Source organism: Mytilus edulis, chromosome 1 (assembly GCF_963676685.1).
Source record: "Mytilus edulis chromosome 1, xbMytEdul2.2, whole genome shotgun sequence".
In the NCBI taxonomy this organism is placed as follows: domain Eukaryota; kingdom Metazoa; phylum Mollusca; class Bivalvia; order Mytilida; family Mytilidae; genus Mytilus; species Mytilus edulis.
The window spans coordinates 44,843,982-44,864,201 of NC_092344.1; the positions used below are offsets into that span (position 1 = coordinate 44,843,982).

Below are 20,220 nucleotides of genomic sequence, written 5' to 3' on the forward strand. Positions count from 1 at the left end.
AATGTATTTCTTTGATACATATGACGTGGCATTGTCCTTCTACATCCCGCCATTGTGTTATTGTGCCAATGTTTGTTTACATATTTGTATATCTTTTATAGTGATAATAATAATAATACAATGTTGATTGTTGTACCCTATTTTTGACATTTTCATCTATAATGTCCGTTTGTTTTGTTCACACAATGTTGTCAATATAAAATAATGTATCCGACGGTCACAAAATTGATAGGTTTAGCTAGCTAAAAAAACAGGTTTAAACCACCATCTTCTACATATGACAATGTCTGTACCAAGTCAGGAATATGACAGTTGTAATCCATTTATTTTGATGTGTTTGAGCTTTTGATTTTACCTTTTGATTTTTGAATTTTCCTCGGAGTTCAGTATTTTTGTGATTTTACTTTTTATTTTAGCTTGTTATTACACTGATTGTAAAACAAAGAATTGAAAGGAAATACAATTTTAATAAGTCTTCAAATGATTTATCCTTTTGTTCATATCAATACAATGAAATCGAAAAAAGCATGTCAAAAATCAAAGCATATCACATCGACAGAAAGTAAATCAAAATTTATGTATATATAGCAATACATTTTCAGTTATCATGTTATAATTCATCCAAAAACAAATCATTATTAGTACAGGTAAATATAATATTGAAAGAGCTTACAACAGTGATAAATTTATATTCTTTAGTAAAAATTTATTCAAAGGCTCTACGAGTTTACATAGATCGTATCTAAAATTGTGTGCTTTATAAACAACATACTTTAAAATGCATGATATAATTTTCGTTTGTAATAAGATTTCAAAAGGAACAAACACATTTCCAAACAAAATCCTGATATCTACGTAAATATTTAGTAATTTCTTGAAGTAAATTTACATTCATTCACAAGTAAAAAATATTTGAAATCGCATTCGATCATTACATAACAATAACCTCGTTATATATAAATGCACATCATGTACTTCTATTTCTGTTAAAAATGATGAAAATAAATGCTTTATTTCTATTTCAACTTAAATATAACCTTATAATATTGAAACGCAAAATACTCACGTAGTTCTGTATTTATATACAATATATGCATGACATAATTAACAGATTATTTCACATTATTGAACAAACAAAAATATGATGTTGCATTGAAATAATTTGTATATAAAGCCGTATTATTATTATGTAAATATGAAGTAACATGCTGTGTTACCGGAAATCTTAGTATGTCACCAAGAGGTATTAGATGAGCTTACAAGAATTAATGAATATCAAAACTTCTCAGAAATACACCATTTCAAATAAGTTGCAGACGTGTAGTGATTTTGGCATACACATACAATGATCATGATGACACCAGAGATGTTAAAGTTTCGTTATATGTTGTTTATGATGTTACTTGTCATACTGAAAAATTCACAGGTTGGTTTTTAATGATTTTAATTGTTTGGTTTTTTAGTATATATCTTACACTAGACCCCTCACTGAAATATCAGTTACGTAATGTCAACCGGTAAATCAATGAATACGGGATCTGGATGCCCTTTGCAGGACTACCCCAAGCATTGCAAAACTACGTCTACCGCTTCTTACCATATGGACCCTATCACTACAAACCAGTAAAAGTCTGAAATGGCCTATATCTGTAAAAAATTGTACTGATTTTTACTCGACCAGTCTGAATTGTTCTGAAATTTACTTGATAATACTCGACTGTAGTCTGAACCATACTTAACAGTCTGAATTTGTACTTGACCAGTTCTTAACCATTTTATACGAGTCTGAACCATGCTCGACCTAGTATGAACCATACTCGACCTAGTCTGAACAGTACTCGACCTAGTCTGAACCATACTCGACCTAGTCTGAACCATACTCGACCTAGTCTGAACCATACTCGACCAAGTATTAACCAACCTAGACCTATTCTTAGTATCTATCAACTGAATTTTATCAATTTAGGAAATATTTTGAATAAAAATGAAATTTGAACAACAACTTGATATCAAAAAAGTATTCAATATAGTATTGAAATTAAAATTTCACAATAATCAATCATAAAATAACTTCAACACAATATTAATTAACACTTACATAATAATATATATCAACCTTAAAATACAAATAAAACAAGCTGATAAAATAATCTTAACAATGAATTGTGACTAATATTTTCAATAGTCTTCAAAATTTTATGAATATTTCTGAAGTATTCTATGCTAACTGGAATATTTTCACCATTAACTTAAGCCTAGTATAAATTTATGTTGTCAGTTAGACTTTAGTTAATAATGCAGTGAATGTTATTTTTTATTAATATTTATATAAAATAATATATAAAACAACTTAATAAATTAAAAAAAAAAAAAAGACCTCAATTGTTTTGTTTTATTAAACCAAGAATTTAAATGTTTAATAGAATCATGATAATAGAATTTCCATATCGATCCTTGATAACCCTTTTAAAAAAGGAAATGTGTTCCAAAGTAACAGTAAAGATTTATTTCAATTGATTTAAGTATTTTTTGTCAAATTAAAGATATAGCATTCATGAAGCACTTTAATATGGTCTTATTACCTTAGTACATGTGTGTTTTACCTGTAGGTAAAAATAAAGCCCTATTTTCTTAAATTCGTGTATTACTTATCTTGTATATTCGAAAGGCCTTGTTTTTTAAAGTTAAACAGGATGTTGCAATTTTGAATAAATGTTATTTAGAATTTAATACCTCTGACCAGGTGTGATCTTATTTTTGAGTTTGCCCAAAGCAGAGGTTATACTAAATATTTCACCACTACACAGAAAAACAATTTTATTTATGTATTTAGTTTTATCCTTTTTTGATATAAATTATATATAATATATTTTTTTTTAATCCTGAATATAACAATAGGTATATTTCTAATATAAGGTTAAACAATTTATAAATTTTGGTGGCTGTTGTTATATATGTCAGTTAAAAAGAAATTTATTTTAACAGTTAGAAAAGTAGAGGTTATTTGGTCTAGTATGGTTCAGACTGGTCGAGTATTGTTCAGACCTTTGGTTAAGTATGGTTTAGAGTACAGATCAAGAATGGGTTAAGACTGTTCCAGACTGGTCGAGTAATAGTTCAGACTGTTTTCAACGGCAAAGATAAGGTCAAGTAGGATTCAGTACAGTCGAGTATGGTTCAGACTGGGGTCGAGTAATGTAATTATCTCATAATGATAAAATCAATAACAACAATAACAACAATTGATGACGGTGAACTGGGATAAATCACACATAGTGGGAGATATTGTGGACATAATTGTGCAAATAGTGATACAAGCATGAAATTTGGTATAAAGGTTAACTAAATGATACTTATAAAAAATCCGCTGCTGGCCAGAAAAAAAAATCCATTTTTCAAGATGGCCACCACACATTTTGGAAATGGCGTCATTACAAATTAGCCATTATTTGTCAATCCTTTAAAAGGTGTGTTATATGTAAAATCCAATGTTAGATTTGATAAAAAGCAAATAACAGTTCATAAATTACGACTAGACAATACATTAATGAAACTTTAGGTGACTTCCGGTTTCAAAATGCCGGCAAAAAAGTCAAAAATTTCGATTTTTATACTTTCAAGCAATTTCACAAGGGATGTAAACCCTTGAAAGATGTGTCACATAAATGAAGAAAAATAGTGATTTCCGGTTCCAAATTGAAGGCAAAAACGTAGAAAATATTTTAATAATTTTCATCAACTTAAAAAGTAATAACACTCTTTGTTAAGTTAAAATGCCTAATTTGGTTAGAAAGACAGGTTGCTCGTCTTATAATTATCTGACAGTTGCCTATACAACAACCCGTAGCATTTACGGTAACAAACACAGCTGGATATTTGCCTCCGGATTTCAAAGTTCCTGACACGAGGATGCAACGGCAGTCAAAGAAGTCCATTTCGGTTTCCAACTGTCATTGATTTTTTCTTTCATCCAACCCCAGTGTTCATGACTTGGTACATTTACCTGTCGAAAACATGAATCAGGCTGAGCCCAAGCAACTCCCTCTTGATTTACTTCTCTTTTGATGTGCTCTGGAAAAGAACCTCTTGTAGGCGAAATGGATTCACAATACCGCTTATTCCTGGCAAACAATTCACATCGTGCCTCACTTCATACTTAAGCCCAAAAAAAAGTCCTTTACATCTGGAAAACCTTCCATTGTTAGCCAAGGTGACCTCTTCCCTTTCCCACGACAATTCGACAAAGTGTCATATCCACTGAATGCATGCACAAAAGGAAGGGCAGCTACACCAGGACCAAACGCATTTGATATGTCACGTTCAGGAAGCCATCAAAAGTCTTTATTCCTTCCAAAACCTATCAACAATGTGTTCTAACTAGTTTTGCGATTGCTGCAATTCTTGATATTATTACATCTGTGTCAGTACTACACTTCTCATAATCATGCCGAATACGGACAAACATTCGTGTATCTGCTTATTCATGATTACAAGGGGTAGATAGGAAGTATCCTTATTGAAATTGCAAAGAATATTTTCACCATGAGTAACATACACATTTTTATTAGTCTCTTCAGAAACTTGAAAAATTTCGTTTCGTTTACATATTCACAGAGAAAACTACTCGCTCTATTAGAACCAACACCTTTCCATCTGGCACAAACAAAACCTTGCCTTTGTCTTGTCACAGCCTTGAAATTATTCATTTAGTAAACATCAAATACAATGTCTACTCTTGAATACTTATCGATGCAAGATTATATGTAAGGCAGTATGACACTATTTACATAATCATCATCAAGTTTGCCCAACTTCCATTGCTGCCCCACCGAAGATAAATGCGTCCGAATTTGGATCAGCAAATCGCAGAATGTTTCAAGTAAACCCATTTGCAGCGATTTAATACCACTATTTAAAGAAGCAACCTGCGATAAAGACAAAGGAGCAGTTTGGTTTTTATGGATAAAGAAATATTCCAAGTAAAAGTGTCTACAGTGACGAGAAATGAAAAGTCTAGAAAAGTTTCCCAATCACTTTTAAGGTTCTCTAGCTATGTTTTTGACAAAGACGTTTCCAGTGTCATTTTGCGGCCAAAATAGGAAGTCGTTATTTTTTATTTGGTTATAAAAAGCAGGTTCTCCTTCGTTTTGCATTTGCTTCAAAAGATCTTCGTATTGTTTGGACCAATATCTTGGAGTTTATTTACATATCTTACCTGTTCAACAATTTCCTAAATGGAGTATTTTTTTTTACAAATCTGACAACTCTTCTAGAAATGAATTTCTAAACTTGTTCATCACTTTACAAAGCCTTCAAAGCTGTTTAAAGACATCTTTTTGTGTTTATTGTAGAATCTTCATTCGGTCGTTCATCTGTTATAGAATGACCCAAACCACAAGATCTTTCAAATTCATCCTCTTGTATACTGACTCCATTCATCCACTTGTTTAAATGGGATCTTCGGTTAATCCTAAAGCACCAATATCGCCCTTCACAATTGCATTATTCTGTTTTTGTTCCTGATCTTTGTTATAAGAAAGAAATTTGCTGGTCTTACGTACAGTGCAAGTATCATTTTCAAATTCCATTGCCACCTTTGGATGATGTTCGGGAAGGGAAGTCATATCTTGGAGATGGGTAAGTAACGATCGAGCATAATTTATTTGATCAAGACCTAAATCAATACCCTATCATGCTTTATATGGACTGTTTGTAAAGTACGAAATCTCACTCATGAAATGAGCATAATATTAAAATCAGAAGAAGTTCTTATTTTATAATTGAACGCCAGGAATGAAACTGTGGTCGAGATGACTCTATTTCTTTACACCAGTCTTTGAAATCATTGAACGTCACAGAGCCATAACATAATTATGTATTCTGAGTTTAGCTTTCATAATCCGAAATTAACAGTTCAAGCAAAAGTCATGCAGTTATCTGATGCGCCTGTCTAGTCCTAGGTACATTTGAACATTCATAAAAAGAATCTGCCATTCTTGGTGTTGCAATATTGGCTTTAGTAAGACAACATGTCCATCCCCTATCACGCAATATATCACCAAGAGTTTTATAACAAGTCATTTCAATGTGCAATCCACCAAACATGACGATAAACTTATCTTTTCCGTACAAATCAAGCCATTCCCAGTGAATTTGCTTAAGCATTTCCAAAAGTAACTGATCTGCAGTTACAATTGATGTTTCTGCGGGATTCACCACATTTTCGTCTTATCCATCGAATACCTGAGAATTGCCTGGTAGTGCATACAAATCGCTCTTGATGTCTATAAATAGTTTGCACATGCGCAAAAGTGTTAAACACATGTGTATCATAACATTGAAAAATGTTATTAAACCAATTCATAATATCATTAGAAATCTAAAAACACTAAATATATAGTAAATAGTTCAAATGATTTTGAAAGAATTTTGTAACATTTTTGCGCATGCGCAAATACTGGAAATGTCAAATATTCATTTTTAATAAATATATGATGTAAGGAAGGTAGCCGCCAAACCTGATGATTGGTTTTTACCAAAAGAAGGTAAAAGAAAAGTTTTCCAGAAAAATCAATATTTTCAAACTGAAGAAAACAGCCATTTTAGAAAATGGCGGTGGCCATCTTGAAAAATTTTTTTTTTTAATGGCCAGCAGTTATTTCTTAAAAAGTATATAATAATGATGCTTTGTGGTAATTTTCATGCTTGTATCACCATTTGCACAATTCCCTAGATTTTGCTTGCTAATATCTTCCACTAACAGAACTACTAAAACATTTACAGTAGGCAATGTCAATATTGGACAGTAGGTTAACATTGTTTTGGTCCAATTTTAAAGTGAAAAGTTACAGTTAAAGGTTTATTAATATACTGCATAAAAGTCTTGCGGAATAAATATTGAAAAAACGCTTTAACATATTATTCATTATCTTTTGTCTCGTGACAGGCTTTAACACCAGAGATAAAGTCGATGCATATTACCTCAGATATCTACTACAGATTTGCAACAACTGTAGTTGAGGCTAAGATCCTCAACGTCAATAATGAAGCTTCGGAGGTCTTGTTTGACGTCACTTTACCAGACGCAGCATTCATAACAGCCTTTACAATGTGAGTCAAAGAAATTATTTCTTTTTGTGTTTTTATCTTTTTGGAAGGTTTAGGAATGAATTACTTCACAATGTACTCATCTGATTTATGTGCTTGGTCAGCTGGCTAATTGAGTTTATATATAGAAAAAAGAAGATTATACAGAAAGAATGGTAGCCATTGATTGCAAAAAAAAAACCCCACAACTTAATAAACAGAAACTGTATAATTCCATATTGATACACTTTGTTAGCATTTCAATTGAAACATAGATAAAACGAATAAGTTCTGTAATGTTTGTCCTATACAGAATCTTTGACTATTCTAATAGACGACACGAGTAATCAAATATGAAGCACTCGAAGATATGTCTCCCTAATAACAATGTATTTTAGATCCAGTATCAGAATTGCCTTCGCAAACCATTTACTAATCAAATAGTATAAACAAACTGGTACTTAAACTTTGCCTTAGATGAACTAAATTTTGAATAATAATCTTGGAATATAGTGGCTGCCTGTTAGTCTTGTATGGAACTCTAAGTAGGTGACATGCTACAAATGCAAGAGAACTAGTTTTGTTAACATTTATTGTTTATTGTTTTGTACATGAATTTAGCTGTTTGTTTTCTCATTTGATTGTTTTATATTTGTCATTTCGGGGCCTATTATAGTGACTATGCGTTATGGGGTTTTGTAAGGCTTTACGGTGATCTATAGTTGTTAATTGATACTTGTGGAAAGTTGTCGCATTGGTAATAATACAACATCTTCTTAATTTTATATCATATTGAAAAATAATTAAAATATCTGAAGGGAAATTGGAGGCAAAAGGTATGCTGGAGATGTAAAGGAGAAAGAAAAAGCAAAGCAACAGTTTGAAGAAGCACAGAGTCGTGGAGAAAGTGCTGGACACATCGCTGCTGCGTAAGTGGAATTTTTTTAAACAAACATTTTTTTTTCAAATCAACAACCGTGAAGTCATTATATATCCTTATATTTAATGTTTAATAAATGAAAATTATATAAGTCACACGATAAGATATTTTATCTTTTATTGTCTTTCTTTGTTTAAATATATTTATTCGGTTTCTTGTCGAATACAGTAGTCAGCATTGAGGGCACTATGGAGGTCGAATGGTCTATGAAGTCCGACTACTACATTTAACTGAAGACTGAGATTATGAGGTCGAACCCCGTACATGGTAGATGCGTTCTATTCCAATCTTACTAAACAATGGTTGTCAATTTTTCTGCCGAGGGTTGGTTGTTCTCTCCGATCACTCCGGATTCAAACACCGATAAAAACTGAACGCCACGAAATAGCAAAAACCGATGTAAAAACCAATCAATAAATCAATCAATCAAACAATCAATCAAATGTGATCATGAAATAATATTCAATAGATGAAAACGCTCACACGACGATACAGTTTACATTAAGGAATGTCTATAGATAATTACAAAAAAGCAACAACAAAAAAAAAACCCATTATTATCGACAATTCGATCGGAGAACAGGTTTTCACATACATATGATAAACGTATATTTCTATGCTACCAAATGATTCAAAATTTTCATAAACAACACATGGTTGAAGTAAGGATATATAATTTACAAAATTGCTTTTCGACAAAAATAATAATACTTAATGTATATCGTATAACTTTACTGAACCAAATTTGTTCAGAGAAAAATCAAACCGAGACAATAGTGAGACAAACAAGAGAAAAAAACGTGAATGCATGAAGTAGAAAGAGGTGGACAGAAGGAAATATTATTTTAACGTAAGCATATGTTCTTCGTCGAGTGCAGTCATTTAAAGTCGGTAGAATAGTAAAAAATTGTTGACTTTTTATTTTATTATATCAAGTTTGCTGAATTCTTTGGAACAGCCGAGTGGAAAAAGAAGTGCAGTACTAGGGGAAAAAAAATAAAAACGAAACAAAAGCTCTTTTGTAAAAGTATAGAATAAATTAAAGCAATTTCATTTTATAAAAATATGAGAGCTGAGGTTGTCACCACGATTTAAACTCTTATTGCAGTCCAAGAACTTCAAACAAGTTTAACATTCTTGTAAACATCCAGAAAAATGCATTGGTTGTGTTTAAACTGAAATATCAAGAATTGCTGAGACGTACCCTTGGCTCATATCATCACGTGATTTATGTAGATCCTGGTCAACCGATAGAAGATTTTGAAATAAAAGTATTCATAAGTGAATCCAGAGATATTGTAAATCTATCAGTGCCACCATTAGAGGGGAAAACTGAAATAGGTAGGTTAATTAGTGTGATGGCGATTATTGACAAAATTACGCAGCAACATATCAACTTACAAAAGTTTAATAACAGTTTTACCTTTTCACTGAGCAAAGAATAAATATCAACATGATAAACTTTCCTTAGACCACATTGAAATAAAATATGATAACAAAATCGTCTAACACCATAAAAACTACAATTAAAACTAAAATAAAACCCTAAAAAAAAACAAAACCCACAAACATATACCGGCTATACTATTGCAAATGATAAAATATATCATCATTGCTGGATCAATTCATATCACATTTTGGCTCATTAATTGTCATTGCATTCTTGTTAGTAATAATATATGTCGATCGATATATTAACATGGTTGTTGCTAAAATAAAAAAAAGGATACGGAAATAAATCAGTTTTTTTTAAAGGAGCACTAGGCCACACCAATTTGATCCCTTGTTCGACGGACCCGCCCGCACCTATTTTTTTCAAAACAGAATTTTTTTATTTTTTTTATATTCCCGCTTCCCGCATCCGGAATTTTAATCATGTCCATTTCCCGCACCGTTTTGTTTTGTAAATATTATAAAAAGATATCAACATTTGTTAAATTTATCACAATCTAACCTGTATAAAACGATTTTAAACATAAAAGCATCTCACCACACTGTGTAAATATCTGTGAGAATATTTGTTTCAGCATGAAACCTGGAGTGCTCCGATAAAAAGTTATAACAGCGGGTATTTCTGGGAAGAACAAAAAATTGGTTTCTTTCCCCCTTACTTATATTTCCTATCAAAAAATGATCGTTGTTAGAATAAAGTACAAAGAACTTCTGAAGGATTTGCCTTCAACTGCAATTATATTGTATGCTGGCGAAACAAAACTATCCATAGCCGCTGCATGTTTATGCACCTGTCCTGATTGATTCATGAGCATGTCGTTCAGCAGTTATCGTTTGTTGATGTTGTTCATTGGTATTTTCCCGTTTGGATATATAAATTAGATCGTTGGTTTTCCTGTTCGAATTGTGTACGCTACTAATTTTGGGGTCCTTTATAGCTTGCTGTATCTGTATCAAAGCCCTGTGTAAAAGGCCGTACTTTGACCTGTGTTTGTTATTATCAGGTTGAGAACAACCCTCCCTCAGACAAGGGGTCATTTTACTGATGTAGAAAAGAAAATAGAAATACCAAGGATTTGTATAGTTCTTCTATACAAAACCTTTGAACATTTAGAATTTTGTACTCAAAAAGAGAAGAGTTACATCATATTTGAAACAAATTTTTCTTAAAGAGGGGTCCACTTATTTTGAATAATATTAAACTGTTAAAGTAAATGTGTTAACATGGTTAAAGTCCAGGAATATTACTAAATTCTTGGACATGTTTTGACCATTTTTTTAAAAATACCAGATAGATATATAGTTCTATGAGAAAATATGAGCCCTTTTGTACAAACAAATATATTATAACTTATATTGATCCCTCATTAAACATGTAAAAGGGATATTTATAACATTAAGGGGTTGCCCCCAAACTGATTATGATTTGGATGGAGAATTGTCTCATTGTCAGTCACACATACATAGACCATATTTAATTATTTCTTGGTGAACAGGGAAAAAATACTTCAGAAATTAAAGAAATGTCAAAGTACAAGTGATAAATCAAGTTTTAATATTGTCAAAACCTATTATATTATTTTATGTTTACAAAAAAAAAAAATTATAATCGCTCGCCTTTATTTTTCAAGCTTCGCCTCAAAAATTTGCAAATTAAATATTTTTTTATTAAAATTTTCAAATCGCTCGCTCGCCCCAAATTTTGGAGTCCAAAAATCCGCAGAACAAGAAATTAAATTGGTGTGGCCCTAGCTGTCAAATTCATGGTCAACGATTTGACTCAAATTCTCATAGTTGATTTATAACAATGTAAAACAGTTATCCAAACTATCAAAAGTCTAAAATAAACAGTTTACAGAGCATGGGGTAGATAATATTTAGGTTCGTTTCGTGTGTATTTTGGTCCAGACGCCATCTAATTAATTATCGATTTGACCTCAGATGACCATATAAGCGATGTAAACATAAATAAAGATATGAATAGATTAAACCAACACGTGCAATTGGATTTTCATGGGTCTGTTTGATTTTATTTTATAGATTAAAAAAAGATGTTTCTCATTGTTTTTAACCGTATAAGAATGATTTTAAGTGCATCGAATTAGTAATAAAATGATTTACCGTAGTTTCACTTTCATTGTTGACATTCTTTTTCTTTAAATAACCAGTACACGTACAATGCCTGCGTTGTCAAGCTCTAGCTAGGGGTTAAATTGAAGTTCATATGAATACGGATTTAAAGAGGTCGACTCATTCACTTGCAAGTGAATAACTAATTATCAATGTTTCTTAGCGTAATTTGACAAAATTGAACCTTTTTGGCTGCAAAAAGCGAATTGTTATTTCACTATTTCACTTTCATTATTGATTGAACAAAAAAATCAAACTTTAGATTTTTTATATATCTCGTAGCTAGTGCCCCTTTAAAAAGAATATACATAACAGACATTAATGACCATTTTATGAAATGTCTACCCAATATTATACAAATATAGCCTTTGTATGAGGTCGATACAAGGGTATATTGACCTGCAAGAAGTATATTGACTGAGGACGATATACTTCTTTGGGTCGATATATCCTGTATTGTCCTCATAAATAGGCTATAATTGTTATATTATTAATTTCCGAACATATTTGTATCAAAATCGTCATTTGATTTTGGTGGGAATTTTATAGATATCATATATATATGTATCCTAGACAATAACAACAAATTAGTTGCTATTTCATTTACTTTTTTTGTATTTTGTTTATTTACATCTTATTTATTTGTAGATATTTTTTTTCAAATAATCGATCATAGATATCTTTTATAAAACTTTTAACAATATCATGAAATTCATTACATGACGTCACAAAGTATATCGGTTTTTAACTATTCTAAAAATAACCGTGCAATATGCTTTTTGCTGTGCAATATGCTTTTTGCTATCCGCCGTTTTCTCTCTACCTTCATAAATATAGTTTAACATGTGACTATCCCTGAACGAATAAAATTAGCTGAAATATACGAATTAATAATATAATCAAATATAGCTGTTACCTTGTCAGAAAACGAATATAGCACAAAAGATTAATAAACGTTTTTCAGTGTCCAATTGTTAACTTTTTAAGGGTTGGGATCTGTTTTTAATTTGCCTAAACTTTTTTTGTTGACTACGTAAACAATACTGAAACAAATGTGTCATAGTTATTGAGACCAATTATACTATACCCTGCTTTAAAAAAAGTGGGGTATACTGATTTACTTCTGTTCGTCCGTCCGTCCATCCATCTGTTAGTCCGTTAGTCCGTCCGTCCGTTCATGAATATTTTTCGTCGCATCTTTTCAGAAACTATATTCTGAAAGATTTCTGAAATTTGGTTTCAGGATTTATATGAGATAGCTAAACCGTGTGATCTGTTTATAGATTCATAACTCTACAACTTCCTGTTTATCCTTTGAGCGGCCAGGGTATCATTAGTGAGCAGTAGCTCACATATTCACTTGTTTCATTTTTTTTTTAAAAAAGCATCCGTAAAAGTATCACTTTTGTATATGTAAAACATTTTTAACTAAATAAAACAACTTACTAAGAAAATGGTAGAAATAATAACCTTTTTACACCACAAAGAAATGTGTGACTGGCATTTCATTTTGTTGAGGACTTTTTGTTAATGTAGTATCTGTTTTATCAATGTTTGTTCACTTTAATGTTTGTGTTTGATTCTATTTCCCCCCACGACTGACTTGACAGAACACGTAAACATAATTGTTCAGTCCGTGACGTCAAACATGTAACAAAGAAGAGGTGGTATGATTGCCAATGATACATCTCTTCACAAGGAACCACATGAAACATAAATTAAAAACTACAGGTCATCAACAATGAACAAAGCCCATACCATAAAGTCAGCTATAAGGAAGTACACCCCTTATTCATGGCCCCATTGCTTTCAATGTCAAATTCCTCCATTTCAAGCAGGCACACCTCTTTTGTTTTAAGTTTAAAAAAAGTGGCAATCATTGCATGTCAAAGCAATTTTTTGTGGTGTCTTGTACGGAAAAAATCAACATACCTGTAATGGCATATAAGAAAGAACTGGTTCCCGGAACTTCGGATGTACCAAAACAGGAAAGCAAATCTGGCAAACAGACAATATGTATCCTCTTTTTTAAATTTGGTGCATTTTTTTTAATATTCAAAATTAAAAGTCCATAAGTATTCTTTAATGATCACCCATCATTCAGCTTTCAATTGGCACCAAAAATACCTAAATATTCTACATATTTTTAAAGTTACACTCATGCGTAGGAACTATTTTGTTTTAAATATGTACTACTTTCTGTGTGTGCATTCTGGCCGGGCCCGCATTAGTGGTGTTACTCCATAAAAGGTCCCGAAATGACAAATGTAAAACACTTTCAACTAGAAAAATAAAGGCCTAATAAATGTTCAAGAAACAACTGTTTAAATCTGGTACATATTTACATGTGTAGAATATTTTTTTTTGCCGTCTAAAAGTAAAGAAAAATTCAACACTTACATACAACAAAATATTAACTTCAATTGATATATCCAATGCTGCTATCTGTTTGTAGCAAATATGCTGTTCCAATATTTTTTTTGCAGTTTGACGAATAAATTTGTTTTTTGTTTCAGATATAAGTAAATTTGTAAATATTAGACGCATCTCTCCTTCGAGATACGATATAAGATATGCCCCAAGTCTTGAGGAACAAAAGGCCATGTCAGAACAAGGCATATCAGGACAGTTCAAAGTGAAATATGACGTGTCCAGGGACAAAGATGCAGGAGATGTTCTGGTTAAGTCATTATATACATTTGTTAAATAATTTCATAATCACATGATATATATGAATTATTAAATTGATTTAGTTTCTATTTTGATTGTGTATTTTTTTTCAGGTTCAATCAAATATCAATACATAGACAATTGACGAGATCATTTGATATAATCATTACTCTTCGATTCCTGTGGTGTTTTAGTCATGCGCAGATTCGTCTATGACTTTATTTGTAATGTTTCATTTTAATCGTATTGCCTCATATTGATGAACCCCCCCCCTTTATGATATGAATTGCAATAAAAGTACCTATTGAACCGTTGAACGGAGGTGGCATGATATATGATGAATATATTATGAATTTCCTAACGAATAGGTTACTCCACTGTTGAAAAAAATTACTAAGACCTATAATTTATCATATAAATTTTAGTATGAAAACTAAAGAGTTAGTAGATGTAAATGCGACATTATCTTATTTATATAAATTATCAATACAGTATGAAAATAACACATATTTAAAAATAATTTTGTTTTTAGACTTGAGCGTGACGTATAAGATTTTGTAGACAAAATGCGCGTGTAGAGTACAGTTTCATTCCTGGAATCTATGAGTTCAACCCCCTTGATGTCACTAGTCCCCTCCACCGATGGTATCGCTTTCCCAGTTGTCAGCACTTGTTGACATAACATATTAAATAATATGGTCATGTTTGTTACTGTTAACCAAACTTTAGTGTTAGCCGCACATGGTAGTCAAAATAAAATGAACCTTAACATCACAGGAACTTGTCGATATTTATTGGCGTTGAAGGTTTTACAAATATTTGTTCGATATTAATAAAAAATGTGTGAAAATTGAGCCCACTAAATCAAAGCATTCTTGTTACATTTGTAAAATCGCTTATGGTTAGTTTTTTTGCAGAGTTTATATATACTGATACTTAATTTGATGCGAGCAACATGCATTCCATCGGAAACCCTTTTCAAAAGTATTGAAGGCCAATAATTAAAAACAACAACATATGAAACCAACAGAACAGTATATAAACCCGTCATCAGAATTGATATCATATAAAGTCCAGGTCTTACATGATAATTGTATTTTATATGCACATGTTTCCTTTTTTGTTTTTTAACTAATTGCAAACTACATATTTTCAGATTGTCAATGGATATTTCGTTCATTTATTTGCTCCTAAGGATATAGAACCACTCCCGAAGGATGTAATGTTTATTCTAGACAGAAGTGGATCTATGTCGGGACGTAAAATTGAGCAACTGAAAAATGCAATGGCCGTAATCTTAAAAGATATGAAACCAGAAGACAGACTGAACATTTTGTTTTTTGACCACAACTTTGATTGGTTAGCAGACGGTACAATGTTGGAAGGAACAATGGTAAACTTTGATAAAGCTAGAAGATTTGTAAAGGCAATTACCGCAAGAGGGAGTAAGTAACAAAGAGCTATATTACATGAAAAAAGGAAGAGAAGACTAGCATCTTGGTTTGTAATTGAGATGATACACAGTTTTTCTGAAACGTCACGTCACGCATTGTTAATTTACTCATCGTTTAAATAATATTTTACAATTATTTGTCTGATTCTTTCCAAGAAGCGATTTTTGTTTGCTTTGTTGCAATGAGGAATTCTGGTGAATTTATAAACGGTTACCCTTAAAACAACCAAGGTTTCAGCTTGACTTCAGTAGGTTAAATAGTTGTTAGAAGCAAATTAATCATGGTTACACAAACTAAATACTGCATGGTAATCAAACAAGAAATATTCTGTAGTCTAGTTTGCGGTAAAATAACTTTTTGTTCTTCACGTTAAAGTAAATGGCATTACCCTTGACGACAAAAAATATACGGTCAATTTACAAAAAAAACAATGTTGACTGCATAAATTTCAATTTGTGGTCCAATTGTGTAAAAGCTTAGTGAAAACCTTCATTTATGCATCTTCATTTATAAATCTACTATTCCTTTATTCAACATTATTTTTCCAACAGGATGAATATAAATATAAAACAATATAAAGTTCACATTATCACAGCAATAAGATTTTACTATAAGGTTTTAACAAGATTGCAAATAGTTACTTTTTTGGACATGCTTTCATGTTTTTTTAAACTACAGTATACATTGTAAAAATAAGATGGATCTTGCAAATAAATACTAAAGCCCAAACTATGTAGTAAGTAAAACCAAATATTGCTGTTAACATTAACATATTCATTTATTATTAGTATATACTTCAACAAAATGTTTTACACAAAACAAGTTCCATATGTAGTTATATCAAACACGTTTTTTTTTTTATCAAAAACGTTGCACCAGTATAACTGAGGTTTTCTAGAAAGGTGTAGGTAACAACACTCTTGTTATGCAGGTGAGCATCGCCCGACATTGACCCCGCCGCCAACAGAGTAAATGATTTGCTTCAATTCCATTTCGTAATCTATACATTTTTGTAAAATAAAAAAAATGAAAGAGTACTATGTATCTTAATAACAATTCTTTCAAAAACTTATATATGTGAGACGTGTAAATGGTTTGTTATACAACTCAAATATGAATAAATTGATTATGTATCTAAATTATAAGTGATTACAACTTTTACGTATACTTTTAGGCACAGATATCAACCAAGCCGTAATAGATGGAATTAAACTGTTGACCAGTTTCCTCAATACTAAAACATCTTCCATCGTAATGTTTTTGACTGATGGAGCTCCAACCTCCGGAGAAACAAACATTAACTCAATCTTGAGGAATGTTAGAACAATAAATGAAGCAAAACTTCCTATATTCAGTTTAGGGTTCGGAAATAATGTCAATCTCAATTTTCTTAAACGAATGTCTACACAAAACAATGGATTTGCACGAAAAATTTACGAAGACTCAGATGCTGCTTTGCAGATTGAAGGATTATATTCTGAAATATCATCTGCTCTTTTAAAAAATGTTACGTTTGAATATTTGGGAGATATTGATTATAGTACAATTACAAAATTCTATTTCCCATTCTATTTTGGTGGTTCCGAATTGATAGTTGCTGGGCGATTGAAATCGAAGATTTCTAAAATAGTACCTCGAGTAAGAGGTTGGAATGATGGTTACATAGACTTAATTTGGAGACCTAGACCTGTTCCTGATCTTGTTGCATTAACTACAGACGCTGACTTTTCAACAATAACAGAAAACATGTGGGCATATTTGACAATAAAACAATTATTAAGGGAATTAGAAGGTGATATAACAAACACAGAAAAGGATCGTAGTAAAGCTAAGATTATAGATTTGGCATTAAAAGTAAGTCCTTCTTTACTTCCATTTCATGGGAAGTAAAAAATTGAAATTCTCAAAAACGTAATAAATGACATGATATGAGGTAATATGTAAGTGAGATAGCAACCAGTAGTCATATAACCAAAACCAAAGAGTCATTTTACAACTAAAACTATTATCTCTTGAATTGCATTGTTGTTAATTGGAATAAACAAGCATAACTGCTTGGAAAAAGCAGTTTTCTGATATTTTAAATATTATTTTGAACAGAAAAATAATTTTTCTTAAACAGATATTAATTTACACATTTGCAGATAAACATTTCAATTCGTAAAGCTTTTGTTTAATGTTAAGAAATGAAACTTTATTAATTTAGATTAATGCATTTAAGCAGAAAAGGCACAGTGTTAAGTTCATATCAACATCATTACTTTAGGTTGGAAAGTTAGCCAGTAATATCAATCTCGAGTAATCTAGAAAAAGTCGCTTAATCTAATTTTAATATTTCCAGTACCAGTTTGTCACACCTTTCACCTCTATGGTGGTTACAGCGCCAAATCTACGCCGGTCAGTGCCACCAGTTCCGCAACCGGGTCCACCAGGACGGTTTGCAATTGGATCAAGTGAGTAACCTACAGCTTTTCATTTTGTAAATGAATATAATTGATTGATTGTGGTGGTTTGATCGCCTCTTTTAAGCGCCACTTTTGGGCTACTAGTATTTCGTGACGGCCAGTGTTTATCTGTGGAGGAAACCGGAGTACCCGATGAAAACCACCGAACTCAGATATAGAAACTGACAACCCTAATCAATAAAGATTGGTGTCGAGTGCAACCACACGAGCGCGGATCGAAGTCACAACCTCAGTGTTGACTGGCTAGTGAATTCGGTATTTACAACTTGGAGCACTCGGCCCTTAAATAAATTTAAAGGCTATGCTATATAATCTATCAAGCATAAAGCGTAATAAAATTTCCAATCATATCTATATCAAATAAACCTCTCAGGACAGCTTGAAGTGTTGACTCTAGTTCCATAGCAACAATAAAGTGCGTTTATTATTTTAAACCAAAATTTGCGAGTACTGTGGATTAATTTCTTTTCGTGAATATAAATTTTTGTGAATTGATGAAACTTGTATTTTCGTGGATATTTGATTTCGCGGTTTTACCTAGATTCCTAGAACATTAAAATTCGTGGTTTACTTGTACCTATGTACGAATATTTATGCATCAACAGTATATGTTCTTTTCCTAACATTTATGATTGCAAACATTTTGCACATATACATCGAATCTATAACAAATAAAGAATAACTAGCTAAGGGGACGACCATTTGATATTCTGGGGGGGGGGGAAGGGGGGGGGGGGGGTAGGAGTATTTTGAAAATAAATAACTCAGCCTTGATAATCACAAACATAAATGGTTTGTTCTGTGGTAGTTTGAAAATAAATTACCTGACTTGGTATGTATTGAAAATAAATCACTCAGCAGGTCTAATCTAAAGTATGAGATGGCACTAGATTCTTCATAAGTTCATCTTTTTTCCCAAAACTAATCGTGAAACACTTCCCAATTTTTTTAATAATAAAAGTATAAATATTATTTAAATGTATTTGAAATGTCTGAAAAATGGTTTCATTTAACTTGAGGTGTATTGTCTCAGGAAAACTTACCTCACTTTTATTTTAACAGGTCCGTAACTATATTGAGACAAATGCCTCGTGTAGGAAATTCGAAACCAAACGCATGTCTCCATATCAAATTGTGTTGCCTTGCAAGAAGTAAGTTATGTTTTCCCTCAGACATTGCCCTGATTTTTCGGGATCAATGTTTCTTATTTATTTGTCTTTTGGTCATTGATTGCCCTTCTAAATTCTGTCAGTGTTGCATTCCTTTTGTAATGTAGTAATTTTGTTATGAACTTGAGTTTAAAAAAAACCAGCAGCCACAGACTTGACTATGTGAATTCCATTTTTACTTTATCTTACATGCACATTGGTCTTTTGATGTTGTCCCTAGAAACTTAAGATTTACACTGAAATTATACATTTTGCTTTGAGACCAAAATATTGTCAAAAAATTATTAAAACAAAACTTGCATTTTCAGATTATGAAAAGGTTTTTGGAACATCCAGAAAGCATGATTTTGCATCATTTGTTCTATAGCTTCAGTGGCTGCAAAACCCTTCAAAAATATGTTTGTCAATACTTTTAAAACAGGCTAGACACAACAAAACTTTAATACAATGTAAATATGCAATAAATTTATATGCAGTTGGGAATATAAAAGATTCATTTCTGCAGAGGATAATGATTAATTCTGATTAAATGGTACATACTGATTTGACATGTATTATTTATAATAAACAATTCATTTAAAAAATTTCGAATATCATAAATAAACTCATAAATATAGTTGTGAATATGAATAATCAGTCCCATGCTTTCATGAAAATGAAAAATCTTGCTTCAATAAAGCATTATCAAATGGTCGTCCCCTTACTTCGCAGAGACCACTTAGAAATTGACATAACATATGATTTAGTTTATGAACGTAATCTGAACATGAACTATCAAGGTAATGCTCTTGTCGAATAAAGCTTCACAATGCATGTTGATCGTTGTTACGCATGTTTAAAAAACTGAAATATTC

General features: G+C 31.6%; 1 protein-coding gene across 1 annotated transcript in view; it reads left to right on the top strand.

The window, feature by feature from the left end:
* Nucleotides 1–1,181: 1,181 nt before the first annotated feature.
* Nucleotides 1,182–20,220, top strand: part of LOC139483304 (inter-alpha-trypsin inhibitor heavy chain H3-like) — a 29,692-nt gene continuing 10,653 nt past the window's right edge. The window contains exons 1-8 of the mRNA XM_071267337.1: nucleotides 1,182–1,426; nucleotides 6,947–7,110; nucleotides 7,905–8,015; nucleotides 9,135–9,367; nucleotides 14,125–14,288; nucleotides 15,435–15,723; nucleotides 16,907–17,586; nucleotides 18,074–18,185. Coding sequence (XP_071123438.1) covers nucleotides 1,346–1,426; nucleotides 6,947–7,110; nucleotides 7,905–8,015; nucleotides 9,135–9,367; nucleotides 14,125–14,288; nucleotides 15,435–15,723; nucleotides 16,907–17,586; nucleotides 18,074–18,185 — 1,834 coding nt within the window. The 5' untranslated portion in view covers nucleotides 1,182–1,345. The remainder of the gene's footprint in view (nucleotides 1,427–6,946; nucleotides 7,111–7,904; nucleotides 8,016–9,134; nucleotides 9,368–14,124; nucleotides 14,289–15,434; nucleotides 15,724–16,906; nucleotides 17,587–18,073; nucleotides 18,186–20,220) is intronic.